This window comes from Nomascus leucogenys, unplaced genomic scaffold (assembly GCF_006542625.1).
Source record: "Nomascus leucogenys isolate Asia unplaced genomic scaffold, Asia_NLE_v1 Super-Scaffold_249, whole genome shotgun sequence".
NCBI classification, from domain to species: Eukaryota; Metazoa; Chordata; class Mammalia; order Primates; family Hylobatidae; genus Nomascus; species Nomascus leucogenys.
In genome coordinates this window covers 3,124,598-3,139,785 of record NW_022095768.1, presented here as the reverse complement: position 1 = coordinate 3,139,785, position 15,188 = coordinate 3,124,598, and the positions used below count along the sequence as shown (strand labels likewise).

General features: G+C 44.6%; 1 protein-coding gene across 1 annotated transcript in view; it reads right to left on the bottom strand.

Moving 5' to 3' along the window:
• CRLF3 (cytokine receptor like factor 3) overlaps positions 1-14,925 on the bottom strand; it is a 49,546-nt gene extending 34,621 nt beyond the window's left edge. Inside the window, exon 1 of the mRNA XM_003279382.4 lies at positions 14,682-14,925. Coding sequence (XP_003279430.4) covers positions 14,682-14,810 — 129 coding nt within the window. The 5' untranslated portion in view covers positions 14,811-14,925. The remainder of the gene's footprint in view (positions 1-14,681) is intronic.
• Between the last annotated feature and the right edge of the window lie 263 nt (positions 14,926-15,188).

Sequence of the window (15,188 nt, the reverse complement as noted above, 5' to 3'; positions counted from 1 at the left end):
GGGACCACAGGCATGTGTCACTACACCCAGCTATATTTTGTATTTTTTGTAGAGACGGGTTTCCATCATGTGGCCCAGGCTGGTGTCGAACTCCTGGACTCGAGCAATCCTCCTGCCTCGGCCTCTCAAAGTGCTGAGATTACAAGCATGAGCCACCACGCTCGGCCATAGAACACTATTTTAAAAGAGCTCCCAGATAAATCTGTAAATTATGTATTGGCTAAAGACAGTTCTTGGTATAACACGTAGTATTTCCTGTCCCTGTGTAAAGAATTGTGTGGTGGACAACCAATCAGCTTGAAATGCTACCTAGCCATTCAAGGCAAAAACAACTGTGGTGATTTGTAACAAAATAGATTTAAGAATACAAATGACAGACAAGATTTCAAAAAGGAAACTGTAATATACATTGTTTATGTTGGTTAATAATATTTTGAAATAATCTGCCACTAAAACCTTTAATGTAACAGACCATTAAAACTTACAAAGTTTTGGCCTGGGCCCATTGGCTCATGCCTGTAATCCCAGCACTTTGGGAGGCCGAGGCAGGTGGACCACGAGGTCAGGAGGTCAGGAGTTCGAGACCAGCCTGGCCAACATGGTGAAACCCCATCTCTACTAAAAATGCAAAAATTACCCAAGCGTGGTGGTGCACGCCTGTAGTCCCAGCTACTTGGTGGGCTGAGGCAGGAGAATCACTTGAACCCGGGAAGCGGAGGTTGCAGTGAGCTAAGATAGTGCCATTGCACTCCAGCCTGAGCAATAGAACAAGACTCCACCTCAAAAAAAAAAAAAAATAATAATAATAAAAAACAAAACTTACAAAGTTTCCACTACAGCTGAATATAACCCCAAACCAACTGTTTTAAAATTTTAACATGATTAAGAGCTCACAAAATGCCAAAAATTCATCAAGTTTGTATTTCAATACTAAGCCACCCAAAAGCTTAGGGAGTATTTCCTTCACAACCCTCCAAAACAATAGTGACTGATATATTTTCCTTCAGAGTTTAGTTACTAAAAAGACATATGTAGAGGCCAGGTGCGGTGGCTCATGCCTATAATCCCGGCACTTTTGGAGGACGGATCACTTGTGTCCAGGAGTTCAAGACCAGCCTGGGCAACATGGCAACTTTGTCTCTAGTAAAAAATACAAAAAATCAGCTGTGTGTGGTAGCATGGCTTGTAGTCCCAGCTGCTTGGGAGGCTAAAGTGACAGGATCACTTGAGCCTGGGAGGTTGAGGCTTCAGTGGGTGGTTTTTGCACCACTGCCCTCCAGCCTGGGTGACAAAGTGAGACCCTGCCTCAAAAATAACCAAACAAACAAACAAAAAAGAAAACCACATACATAAAACACAAAACTATTTGCTAACAAGAACATACTGATTAAAAACTGGCCAGGCGCAGTGGCTTACGCCTGTAATCCTAGGATTTTGGGAGGCTGAGGCAGGTGGATTGCCTGAGCTCAGGAGTTTCAGACCAGCCTGGGCAACATGGTGAAACCCTGCCGCTACTAAAAATACAAAAATTAGCTGGGTTTGGTGGTGCCTGCCTATAATGCCAGCTACTGGGAGGCTGAGGCAGCAGAATCATTTGAGCTCAGGAGGTGGAGGTTGCAGTGAGCCGAGATCACGCCACTGTACTCCAGCCTGGGTGAGAGAGCAAGACTCAGTCTCAAATAAACAAACAAACAAACAAAAAACACCACAGAAAAACATATTTATCAAAAATAAAAGACAGCCGGGTACAGTGGCTCATGCCTGTAATCTCAGCACTTTGGGAGGCTGATGCGGTCGAATCACGAAGTCAGGAGTTCAAGACCAGCCTGGCCAACATGGTGAAACCCTGTCTCTACTAAAAATATAAAAAAATTAGCTGGGCATGGTGGTGGGCAACTGTAATCCCAGCTACTCGGGAGGCTGAGGCAGGAAAATCGCTTGAACCTGGGAGGCAGAGGTTGCAGTAAGCCGAGGTCGTGCCACTGCACTCTAGCCCAGGCGACAGTGCGAGACTCCGTCTCAAAAAAAAAAAAAAAAAAAAAAAGGCCTGGTGTGGTGGCTCATGCCTGTAACCCTGGCACTTTGGGAGGCCAAGGCGGGCGGATCATGAGGTCAGGAGATTGAGACCATCTGGCTAACATGGTGAAACCCCGTCTCTACTAAAAATACAAAAAAATTAGTCGGGCTTGGTGGTGGGCACTTGTAGTCCCAGCTACTCGGGAGGTTGAGGCAGGAGAATGGCATGAGCCCGGGAGGCGGAGCTTGCAGCAAGCCGAGATTGCGCCACTGCACTCCAGCCTGGGTGACAGAGCGAGACTCTGTCTAAAAAAAAAATAAAAATAAAAATAAAATAAATAAATAAAGACAAAGATAAAAAAGTCAACTGAAACCGAAGACGCTAATCAACATATTTTTTCTCAGTTTCTGTGAAATGTATACTACATTAGCTATTTGTCTTTGTACTGACACCAAGACATCAGTCATTAGTAATAATGGAAACAGTAACAATACAGCAGCAGCTATCATCTACTGAGTACCTGTATGCCACATAAAACTGTACCTATGGTCTCATTTAAACCCTACCAGAACCCTGTGAAGAGAATCTGTGTAGATGAGTAACATGGGAGTCAGAGAGATGAAACTGGCCATATCACAAAGTTACTGAAGTGGCAGAGATTTTGAATTCGGTCTGACTCAAGAATGGACTTGTAAGCACTGCTATGTTTCTCCTTGTTTCTCTTACACTTAAGACTTTTTTAGAAAAAAAAAAGTGCTTATTTGAGAACTTTCAAACAGAAAATGTATATTATATGATTTGGTAATCTGTTACAATAGTGGCCCCCAATGAACCAGGAATTCACACTTCCAGCTACTCGTGGCCTTGTGTGGTCCTCTCCCCTAGAATCTGGGTTGGGCCTGTGACTAGCAATGCAGTCACACGTGCACAGCAATAGAGTGAAACTGATCCTGTGCCAGTTCCAGGCCTCATCCTTCAGAAGACCTGTCAACATCTGCTTTTTGGAGGCCACCATGAAAGAAGTATGCCTATCTTTCTGGACAGGACAAGGGGAAAGAGACAGGAAGGTGAAAAGGCAGGAAGGGAGGAAGACAGGGAGAGAGATTGGCACCAAAGCCCAGGTATGCCAGTGTTCCAACTGAGACTAGCTAATACTAAGTCTCCAAATATAAGTGAATGTTCTCTGTCAGACATTCCAGCCGCAACTGCAACCACAAGAGTGCTGCCAAGCAAAACCAGGAGAACTACCTATCTGAGCCCCAGTCAACTTCCAGAATTGTAAGCAAATAAAATGGTTGCTTTTTAAGTCATTAAGCTTTGGCACAGTTTTATTACGTAGCAGTAAATAAATCATATAAAAAAATACACGTTTAATTCTTGATTATCTATACTAATAGAGTGCACATCATCAAGACCAAGACGATCGAAAAAAGAATGTCTGCCAAATTACACCCACAACATTCATAAAGGCATTCATTCAACATTTATTGAGGCCTAGTATGTGTCAGAAATTAGGGTTATAAAGATGAATAAAGCATGGTCTTCATCTCAAAAACTCTCATTCTGGTAAGGGGGATGGCAAGCAAAAGTAACTATAATGAAATGAATTATGTTCCTACATATCTGGGGCAGCCACAAACTGCCATCAGAGCATAAAAAGAGCATTATGATGGGAAAGAGAGTAGGAGACATTTAAAGAATAAGTTGTCAGTTGGAGGAGCAGGGGATGTCACCTTGAATAACAATAATATTTAGTATTATCATGGCCGACATTAATCAAGAATGTCCTATGTCCTAGGCACTGTGCTAAGCGTTTTTTTTTATAATTATTATACTTTAAGTTTTAGGGTACATGTGCACAACGTGCAGGTTTGTTACATATGTATACATGTGCCATGTTGGTGTGCTGCACCCATTAACTCGTCATTTAACATTAGGTATATCTCCCAATGCTATCCCCCCCTCCCCCCTCCCCTCACCCAGTGCTAAGCATTTTAAATAAGTTTCTCATTTTAATTCCCACAATGGCCAGGTAAAGCAGATACTATCCTTATGCTCATTTCACACAGAAGGAAACTGAAGATTAGGAAAATGTAGTTTCTCAAGCTTTCATGGCTAATAGGAACAACTAAAATAACTGCAAATATTAGTGACTCACTGATAGCCCTCAATAATAAAAAAAAAGGCTGGGCGGGGTGTGGTGGCACTTTGGGAGGCTAAGGCAGGCAGATCACCTGAGGCCAGGAGTGCCAAACCAGCCTGGCCAACACAGTGAAATCTCGCCTCTATTAAAAACACAAAAATTAGCTGGCCTTGGTGGCGCACGCCTGTAATCCCAGATACTCGGGAGGATGAGACAGAAGAATTGCTTGAATCCAGGAGGCAGAGGTTGCAGTGAGCCGACACTGAGACACTGCACTCCAGCCTGGGTGACAGAGCAACATTCCGTCCCGAAAAAAATAATAATAATAGTAATAACAATAAAAGGCTGTCCTATATTTGTTTGACTTTTAAGATGACAAATTAGTCATATTCTTTACCAGATTTATAGCAATAAGAATAGTTATCGGCCAGGAGCAGTGTCTCATGCCTGTAATTCCAGCATTTTGTGAGGCTGAGGTGGGCGGATCACCTAAGGTTAGGAGTTGGGAGACCAGCCTAGCCAGTATGGTGAAACCCTGTCTCTACTAAAAATACAAAAAAATTAGCCGAGCGTGGTGGTGGGAGCCTGTAATCCCAGCTACTCAGAGGGCTGAGGCAGGAGAATCGCTTGAATCCAGGAGGCGGAGGTTATATTGAGCTGAGATCGTGCCACTGCACTCCAGCCTGGGTGACAGAGCAAGACTCCACCTCAAAAAAAAATAGTTCTCTATCAAAATTATATACATTACAATCTACACTAAAACAAAATCACCGGGCATGGTGGCTCATGCCTGTAATCCCAGCACTTTGGGAGGTCGACGCAGGTGGATCACCTGAGGTCGGGAGTTTGAGATCAGCCTGACCAACATGGTGAAACCTCATCTCTACTAAAAATACAAAATTAGCCGGGTGTGGTGGCGCATGCTTGTAATCCCAGCTACTCGGAAGGCTGAAGGAGGAGAATCACTTGAACCCCCGGGAGGCAGAGGTTGCCATGAGCCAATATTGCGCTATTGCACTCCAACTTGGGCAACAAGTGCGAAACTCTGTCTTTAAAAAAAAAAAAATCTACACACAAAAATATACCTCTATAACATTCACACACATTTTTTTCTTTTTTTTTTTGAGATGAAGTCTTGCTCTGTTGCCCAAGCTGGAATGCAGTGGTGCAATCTCGGCTCAGTGCAACCTCTGCCTCCCAAGTTCAAGCAATTCTCCTGCCTCAAGCCTCCCGAGTAACTGGGATTACAGGCACCTGCCACCATGCCCCGCTAACTTTTTAGGGTTTTTTTCTTTTGTTTTGTTTTTTTGAGAGAGAGTCTCGCTCTGTCGCCCAGGCTACAGTGCAGTGGTGCAATCTCCAGTCACTGCAACCTCCACCTCCTGGATTCAAGCGATTCTCCTGCCTCAGCCTCCCGAGTAGCTGGGATTACAAGCAGCCACCACCAGGCCTGGCTAATTTTTTTATATTTTTAGTAGAGACAGGGTTTCATCATGTTGGCCAGGCTGGTCTTGAACTCCTGACCTCAGGTAATCCACCCAACTTGTCATCCCAAAGTGCTGTTATTACAGGAGTAAACCACTATGCCCGACCAGAAAATGGCTAGTTTCTTTTTCTTTTTTTTTTTTTTTTGAGATGGAGTCCCACTTTATTGCCCAGGCTGAAGTGCAGTGGTGCAATCTCGGCTTGCTGCAACCTCCGACCCCCAGGTTCAAGCAATTCTCTTGCCTTAGCCTCCCGAGCAGCTGGCATTACAGGCGCACCACCACACCCACCTAACTTTTTTGTCTTTTTAGTAGAGATGGGGTTTCACCATGTTGGCCAAGCTGGTCTCGAACTCCTGACCTCAAGTGATCCGCCCGCCTCAGCCTCCCGAAGTCCTGGGATTACAGGTGTGAGCCACCGAGCCTGGTCAGAATGGCTTGTTTTAATTCTCCTTGACCTCCTTCTATATTTCCGAGGAGTTTTAAACTTAACCAGCAGCTTTCAGAGTACCATCTTTAAAGATGATTTCTGTACATCGGTGTTGTTCAGGAAATAAAAAGTTAAAAGAAAAAAAAAATTTGTAGGCCGAGCATGGTGGCTCATGCCTGTAATCCCAACACTCTGGGAGGCCAAGGCGGGCAGATCACGAGGTCAGGAGTTCGAGACCAGCCTGGCCAATATGGTGAAACCCCGTCTCTACTAAAAATAGAAAAAGTAGCGGGGCATGGTGGCATGCACCTGTAGTCCCAGCTACTCAGGAGGTTGAGGTGGGAGAATCACTCGAACCCGGAAGGCAGAGGTTGCAATGAGCCGAGATCGCGCCACTGCACTCTAGCCTGGGTGACAGAGCAAGACTCCATCTCGAAAAAAAAAAAGACAACTTGTGAAAAGATTTATTGGTGAAAAGATTGACTCAAAAACCAATGTAAATATGTGGTCTTTTGCAAACAAATACAGTCAAGCATCACATAACGATGTTTTGGACAATGACAATCACACACATAATGGTAGTCCCATAAGATTATATTACTATATTTTTATGTTTTTACTGTATCTTCTTTCTTTCTTTTCTTTTCTTTTTTTTTTTTTGAGACAGGGTCTAGTTCTGTTGTCAAGGCTGGAGTACAGTGGTGTGATCATGGCTTACTGCACCCTCAGCCTCCTGGGCTCAATAAATCCTCTTACCTTTGCTTCCCGAGTAGCTGGGACCATAGGCATGCACCTCCACACCTGACTAATTTTTAATTTCTTTGTGGAGATAGGGGTCTCCCTATATTGCCCAGACTGGTCTCAAACTTCTGGGCTCAAGAGATCCTCCCGCCTTGGCCTCTCAAAGTGCTGGGACTACAAGTGTGACCCAGCATGCCTACTGCACCTTTTCTATGTTTAGATACACACTTACAATTATGTTACAACTATCTACAGTATTCAGCATAGTAACATGCTGTACAGACTTGTACCCTAGGAGCAATAGAATATACCATATAGCCTAGGTGTGTAGCAGATGATACCATCTAGGTTTGTACAATGACAAAATCGCCCAGTGACACATTTCTCAGAATATATCCCTGTTGTTTTTTTTTTTTTTTTTGAGACAGAGTCTCGCTCTGTCGCCCAGGCTGGAGTGCAGTGGCGCCATCTCTGCTCACTGCAAGCTCCGCCTCCCGGGTTCACGCCATTCTCCTGCCTCAGCCTCTCCGAGTAGCTGGGACTACAGGCGCCCGCCACCACGCCTGGCTAATTTTTTGTATTTTTAGTAGAGACGGGGTTTCACCGTGGTCTCGATCTCCTGACCTCGTGATCCGCCCGCCTCGGCCTCCCAAAGTGCTGGGATTACAAGCGTGAGCCACCGCGCCCGGCCATCTCTGTTGTTTTGACTGTATATGTGTGGCTTTTATTTTTACCCCCCTATTTGCAATTAGTTTTGCTTCCAGTATTTTGGGGTGCCAGAATCAATACATTGCAACTTACTACCAACAAATGTTCCTTTAAGTATCTACAATAGACTCCACCTCTGTATTAAAAATGAGGCTGTGGGACAGGCGCAGTGGCTCACACTTGTAATCCTAGCACTTTTTGAGGCCGACGTGGGTGGACAGCCTGAGCTCAGGAGTTCAAGACCAGCCTGGGCAACATGGTGAAACCTCCTTCTACTAAAAATACAAAAAATGAGCCGGGTGTGGTGGCATGCACCTATAATCCCAGCTACTCGGGAGGCTGAGGCAGGAGAATTGCTTGAACCCAGGAGGTGGCGGTTGCAGTGAACCAAGGTGGTGCCACTGCACTCCAGTCTGGGTGACAAAGTGAGACCGTCTTCAAAAAAAAAAAGCTTTGCCTGGGAAAATATTCTTGTAAATGCTTATGATGTTACCAAAATTCTTATAATGCTAACAAAATGCTTATAATGTTAATAAAAATTAAAAATTGATACAAAGTTGCATATACAGTAGTCTCTCAACTTTGCAGAATAATATGTATAGAAAGATACATCAAAATGTTAACTGCAGGCCGGGCAGGGTGGCTCAAGCCTGTAATCCCAGCACTTTGGGAGGCCAAGGAAGGTGGATCATGAGGTCAACAGATCGAGACCATCCTGGCCAACATGGTGAAACCCCATCTCCACCAAAAACACAAAAATTAGCTGGGCGTGGTGGCAGGTGCCTGTAGTCCCAGCTACTCAGGAAGCTGAGGCAGGAGAATGGCTTGAACCCAGGAGGCAGAGGTTGCAATGAGCCGAGATGGCGCCACTGCACTCCAGCCTGGCGACAGAGTGAGACTCCATCCCCCCTCCCCCCAAAAAAGAAAAAAGTTAACTGCAGTTGTCTGTAAGTAGTAGAATTATAGGTTATTTTAAAATTATTTCATCTGGGCTGAGTGTGGTGGCTCACGCCTGTAATCCCAGCACTTTGGGAGGCCAAGATGGGCGGATCACCTGAGGTCAGGAGTTTGAGACCAGCCTTCACCATGGTGAAACCCCATCTCTACTAAAAATACAAAAATTAGCTGGGCGTGGTGGCGGGCACCTGTAATCCCAGGTACTCAGGAGGCTGAGGCAAGAGAACTGCTTGAACCTGGGAGGTGGAGGTTGCAGTGAGCCAAGATTGCGCCGTTGCACTCCAGTCTGGGCGACAAGAGTGAAACTTCATTAAAAAAAAAAAAAAAAGATTTCATCTGTTCTTGGTTTTCCCTGTATCTGGATTTAACCTTATCTTAGAATACTATAATAGGGACACTTTAAATACTACTACTGTAACAAATTATACTCAGATTTTTGTAGTGTTTTGAAAATGGGTAACAGAAGGGGAAGTGGGAGACAAAAGGAGCAATAACAGCTTTCTTTTCTTTTCCTTTTTTTTTTTTTTTTGAGACAGTTTCACTCCTGTTGCCTAGGCTGGAGTGCAGTGGCACGATCTCGGCTCACTGCAACTTTTGTCTCCTGGGTTCAAGCAATTCTCTTGCCTCAGCCTCCCGAGTAGCTGAGATTACAGGCGCCCACCACCACACCCAGCTAATTTTTGTATTTTTAGTAAACACAGGTTTTCATCATATGGGTCAGGCTTGTCTCAAACTCCTGACCTCAGGTGATCCACCCGCCTTGGCCTCCCAAAGTGCTGGGATTACAGGTGTGAGCCACTGTGCCCAGCCACCAACTAGTATCTTAATTAGGTACCAGGATCTTACCATTTGCTCTTGAAGGAGCAGAGACTTGCTTTTGTCAGTGTCCTGAGAAATACTGAATCAGAATACCAAAAGGTACATGAAAGCCAACATAGTCATTTTATAGTGAACTAGAACACACAGACTAAAATACTGGCATTTCTCACTGTAGACACCTCCAGTACCTCAACTAATTCCCCTCTGATAATGTACAAAGATGAAGTTTTTGGACTTACAAAGCTTAAAGACCAGGCCCTGACTTTGGCAATGTCATCAAGGTGGTGCCACTCTGTGAGGCCTGAGTGGCCAGCTGACATCACTACGTGACATTTTGATCAATTATCTCTACTTATGTTTTTGTTTTTGAGATGGAGTCTCGCTCTGTCGCCCAGGCTGGAGTGCAGTGGTGTGATCCTGGCTCACTGCAACCTCCGCCTCCCTGGCTCAAGCAATTCTCCTGCCTCAGCCTCCCAAGTAGCTGGGACTACAGGCGCCCGCTACCACACCTGGCTAATTTGTATTTTTTTAGTAGAGACGGGGTTTCACCATATTGGCCAGGCTGGATCTCTACTTATAACAAACAGAAAGGCCAATGCTGTAGAAATAGGACAAGTGATGAAAGACATAATAGAAGTGAAATCTAAAAATGAATACACAAATAGAACTTATATTTTTCTTACTTGTTTTGTTTTTAGGGGTAGTAACCTAAGTATCAGCCACCAAAGGAAAGAGGAAAGCATAAATCCATGAGGGCAGTGATCTATTTCCTTGAACACAGAATCTAGGACCTAGAAGTTTCTCAGCCCTACAGTAGGCACCCAATAAATATTTATTGAGTGAATGAACAAATGAATATTTAAGGACAGTGGGAGTTAATTTCTTTGGTATTTACGTCTTAGTACCAAGGACTCCAGCGAGCTATAGAGAACTATTCTTAATGATTTCAACATCAGCTAGGCCAAGTTGGCTGTAAACATTATCTGATTTCCTGAAGACAATGAACAGCTTTCTAGCCTTTAACTTATTCAAACATTAAGAGTTACAGACAATCCTTGCATTCCTACACAGAACTTCCTTTTCTCTGAAAACAGAGGGTAGAGCCCAAACTTAACCACAAGAGGAGAAACTGCTACATTTTGGCAGTTTTGACAGAATAACTTAAAAACATTTTTATTCTTCTTCCTTCTAAATGTTCATACAACATGATTTCTCAACACGAGACAAATTTCATGCTAGAGTTTAAAGGATAAGAAACTAAAGCAAAGATAAAAGGTAGGCCGGATGCAGTGGCTCACACCTGTAATACCAGTACTTTGGGAGGCCGAGGCAAGAGGATTGCTTGAGCTCAAGAGTTAGAAATCGGCCTGGCAGCTGGGCACGGTGGCTCACCCAGGCACAGTGGTAATCCCAGCATTTTGGGAGGCTGAGGTGGGCAGGATCACCTGAGGTGAGGACTTCAAGGCCAGCCTGGCCAACATGGTGAAACCCTGTCTCTAGTAAAAATACAAAAAGTAGATGGGCATGGTGGCAGATGCCTGTAATCCTGGCTATGCGGGAGGCTGAGGCAGGAGAATCTCTTGAACCCAGGAGGCGGAGGTTGCAGTGAGCCTAAGGTTGCAGGGAGCTGAAGGTTGCAATGAGCCAAGATTGTGCCACTTCACTCCAGCCTGGGCAAAAGAGCAAGACTCTGTCAAAAAAAAAAAAAAGAAAAAGAAACCGGTCTGGGAAACACAGGAAGACATCATCTCTACTAAAAAAATCAAACAAAATTAGGCAGGCGTGGTGGTGTGTACCTAGAGCCCCAGCTACTTGGGGATCTGAGACAGGAGGATGGCTTGAGCCTAGGAAGTCGAGGCTGCAGTGAGTTCTGATCATGCCATTGCACTCCAGCTTGGGTGACAGAGCAAGACTCTGGCTCAAAAAAAAAAAAAAAAAAAAGGCTGGGTGCGGTGGCTCAAGCCTGTAATCCCAACACTTTGGGAGGCCAAAGTGGGTGTTCATCTGAGCCCAAGAGGCTGGACAACATGGCGAAACCCCATCTCTACCAAAAATACAAAAAATTAGCCAGGTGTGATGGCACGTGCCTGTAGTCCCAGCTACTCAGCACACTGAGATGGGAGGATCACTTGAGCCTGAGAGGCAGAGCTTGCAGTGAGCCGAGATTGTGCCACTGCACTCCAGCCTGGGTGACAGAGTGAGGTCCTGTCTCAAAAAAAAAAAAAAAAGTATGCCAAGAGTTTCTGAAAAGGTTAAACAAAAAGTTACCATGTGATCCACCAATTCCTAGCTATATTCTAAAACAACTGAAAACATGTCCACACAAAAAGTTGTCTACAAATTCTTTATAGAAGCATTATTCATAATAGTCAAAAGTGGAAATAATCCAAATGTCCATTGATGAATGGATAAATAAAATGTGGTATATCTACATAACAATTATTCAGCCATAAAAAGGTCTAAAGTACTGTTACATGCTACCACATCAATGAACCTTGAAACATTATTCTAAGTCAAAGAAGTCAGTCACAAGGGGCTACATACTGTATGAGTTCATTTATACGAAATGACCAGAATAGGCAAATCCATAGAGACAAAGTAGTTTTGTGGTTGCCAGGGGGTATGGGAGTGACAGCTAAGGAGTTCTTTTGGGGGTGATGAATATATACTTGAATTAGACACTGGTGATGGTTGGACAACTCTATGAATATACTAAAAACCATTGAATTGTAAACTTTAAGGCATGACTTTTATGGCATGTGAATTATATCTCAATAAAAAAGTCACATGCCAGGTAGCACAGTGGCTCACACCTGTAATTCCATCACTGGAAGGCTGAGGTGGGAGGATCTTTTGAGCCCAGGAGTTGGAGACCAGCCTGGGAAATGTAACAAAACCCTGTCTGCACCCCACCAAAAAAAAAGAAAATAAATCATATGCCAAAAAGATATAAAATCAGCAAGTAAAAAATACAGACAACAGGTGGCATCCCTTACTCTCTGCTCTTCTCATGCTTCTCCCATGCAAAATCGTTGACTAAAGTGCCATATATTTTACATAGTTATTTTGAAAATGACTGGAACCCTAAAAATATCCAAACCACCAAACAAAAGCAGCTGCTTATTTTGATAATATTTTTGTACCATAGACTTTCCTTAAAATGCAAGTTGACAGAGGACTTATGCCACAAACCCAAACATGCACAATCCACTACAGTTAGCTTTGAGAGATGCTGTTGTAACTGCCACTGGCACAAAAGACATTCCCAAAGGAGACTCACACTCACAAAAGAGAACTACATTATTACTCAGTCTAGTCAGAAGGCAATGTCATCAGAAACCTAATTGTGATGGATGTTCATTTAGTGTTTTCTGTCTCAAGCCCAAGACAATTGGCCTCAAAAACAAAACAAAACAAAACAAAGCTCATAATAAACTAAACTACAGAAAAGCATGTCCTGTATTTAAATTGTTGGATATAAAACTGAAAAAAAATGTAGGTTTGAAAATTGAATACTGAACCATCTAGGGTGTAATCACATGGTTTTTTTTAATGCATCCAATATCACGAGAAATTAATTACTCCCAGGTGCTAAACTCACTCATTTAGTGTCAACTCTGATTCTTAATTGCTAATACAAAAACAATAATCATGGTCATATATAATACATCTTAACTGACTGAAATGTTAGACGGTATTTTAATATCTTTCTTCTTATACAATGTCTTACATCTAGAGTCCCTATTTCAAAATAGCAGAAGGAATAATGCAGATATTTTCAAAGAGAAATAGAGATGGGTGCATTGAAAGGCCTTGAAAAGTATTCACCAAATCAGCATAATCATATCTAGATTCTGCTTCCGGTTTCGCTACTAAAATACAAATGATGTCTGGCCTACACTGGCTTTACAAATATTTTTAAATATATAAAACCTGGCCAGGCGCGATGGCTCACGTCTGTAATCCCAGCACTTTGGGAGGCTGAGGCAGGTGGATCACGAGGTCAGGTGTTCAAGATCATCCTGGCCAACTTGGTGAAACCTCCTCTCTACTAAAAATACAAAAATTAGCCGGGTGTGGTGGCGCAGACCTGTAATCCCAGCTACTCAGGAGGCTGCGGCAGGAAAATCGCTTGAACCCGGGAGGCGGAGGTTGTTGCAGTGAATCGAGATAGTGCACTGCACTCCACCCTGAGCGACACAGCGAGACTCCGTCTCAAAAAAAAAAACAGATTATATATATACATACTTATATATGTTTGTATATGTTTTATATATATATATATATATAAAAAACCCAAAACACGTTGAGTCCTTAATGATGAGAATATCCAAAGACGCTGTTAGCACAGCACTTTTCTACCATTTTCAGGTTCTATGCAGCAAGGAAGTGCTAAGACGACCATCTAGATTAATATCAAGTATGACCCAGAGAAATTCAGATGGAATCCCACTCACTCAAAAAGCATTTATTAAGCAGCTGCGTTAATAGTAGCCTGAAGATTATCCGTCCTATCTCCAATTGGCAGCGGGTTATATCTTTTTCTATATATGTTCGAGGGTATAGAGAAACCATATGGCTTTCCTGTATCTTTGATAACTCTTGCCCTGTGAAACAGATAACTGCACCACTTGAAAGTATATTTAGCTTTTCCTTTCAGCACTCCTCTCTTAAAATCTATTTTTCCATTTCTCTATACCTTTGTATTCCCTCTCAAGGAAAATGAAATCATTTTCCTTCTGCTCTTCCAACATAGCTTCACCTTCACCTTAAATTTTAAACCTTCTAGAACGGGATTACTCTAAATGATTTTTTTAAAAAGCATTCAAGATCGTATGACATATTATTCAGGCATTAACCGCATTTATTTAGTGTCAACGCTACTGCTTCTCAATCCCTACCTCTCCCTCACTCTCGCCCCTTAGTCCTCCCCTTCCAATATCCATTTTGTCTCCACTTTCAGCTCTTCCAGGTCACTGTCCCACCTTTTCCTCAGACTCTCTAAAATCAATGTCTACCCACCGCAGGTTTCACCAAATAGTCTCCTCCTCCCCCGACTCATCACTACCCGCATGACCCCCTCGGATTCTGCTCTGGTCCCTCACTCTCCCAAACTTCGGACGCCACCGCTACTCCCATCGCTGCCCCACAGTTTAGTGAACGCTCCTCACACCCTCCCTCCACCCCCAAAACTTCCCCTTACGACCTCCCCAACTCCCACTTTCCCCATTCCCAGACTCCACTAGGTCTTCTTTCAAATGAATGCCTCTTCCCTCCTCCAGAGTTTTCGGACACTCCCACCCCTCAAAGCCCTCCCTGCCCTCGACCGGCACCCGCGCCACCCCCGGGCCCACAGCGCCCCTGTGGGTGTGGCCCTCCGACCTGCCTCCGCGCCTCCCGCAGCCCCTCAAGCCGGTGACCCAGCTCCCGCCGGTAGCTCTGCGCTGCCTCCACGTTTTCGCGGGCCTCCTGCAGCAGCAGCTCAGGCTCCAGCTCCATCGCCCCCCTCATCTGGCCGCGCGGCCGGTGACACCTAGCGCGGGTTCCCGACTGTGCCGAGCGCCTCCGAGCGGCCCGGCGCTGCCTCGCTCAGGCGGAAGCACCGCCCCGCCCCGCCGCGCCACGCCCCACGACGACCTTGATTGACGGTCGCACGACGGCGCCTCGCGCGGGTGGCGTCCGGGTCCCAGCGCCGCCCGCCCCAAAGCTCACCCCGCCTCTTCCGTGCTGCGGCACAACGCCGCTGGCTGGGCCTCTTTGGGAAACGTGCTGAGGACTGGCAAGGTTGATAACCAGCACCTTGCCAAGTGCTTCTCACAGCTCATCGCATTCTTGCCTGACCTTCAGCCCTACCTGTATCTCCATTGCTCAGACGAGGAAATTGAGGGA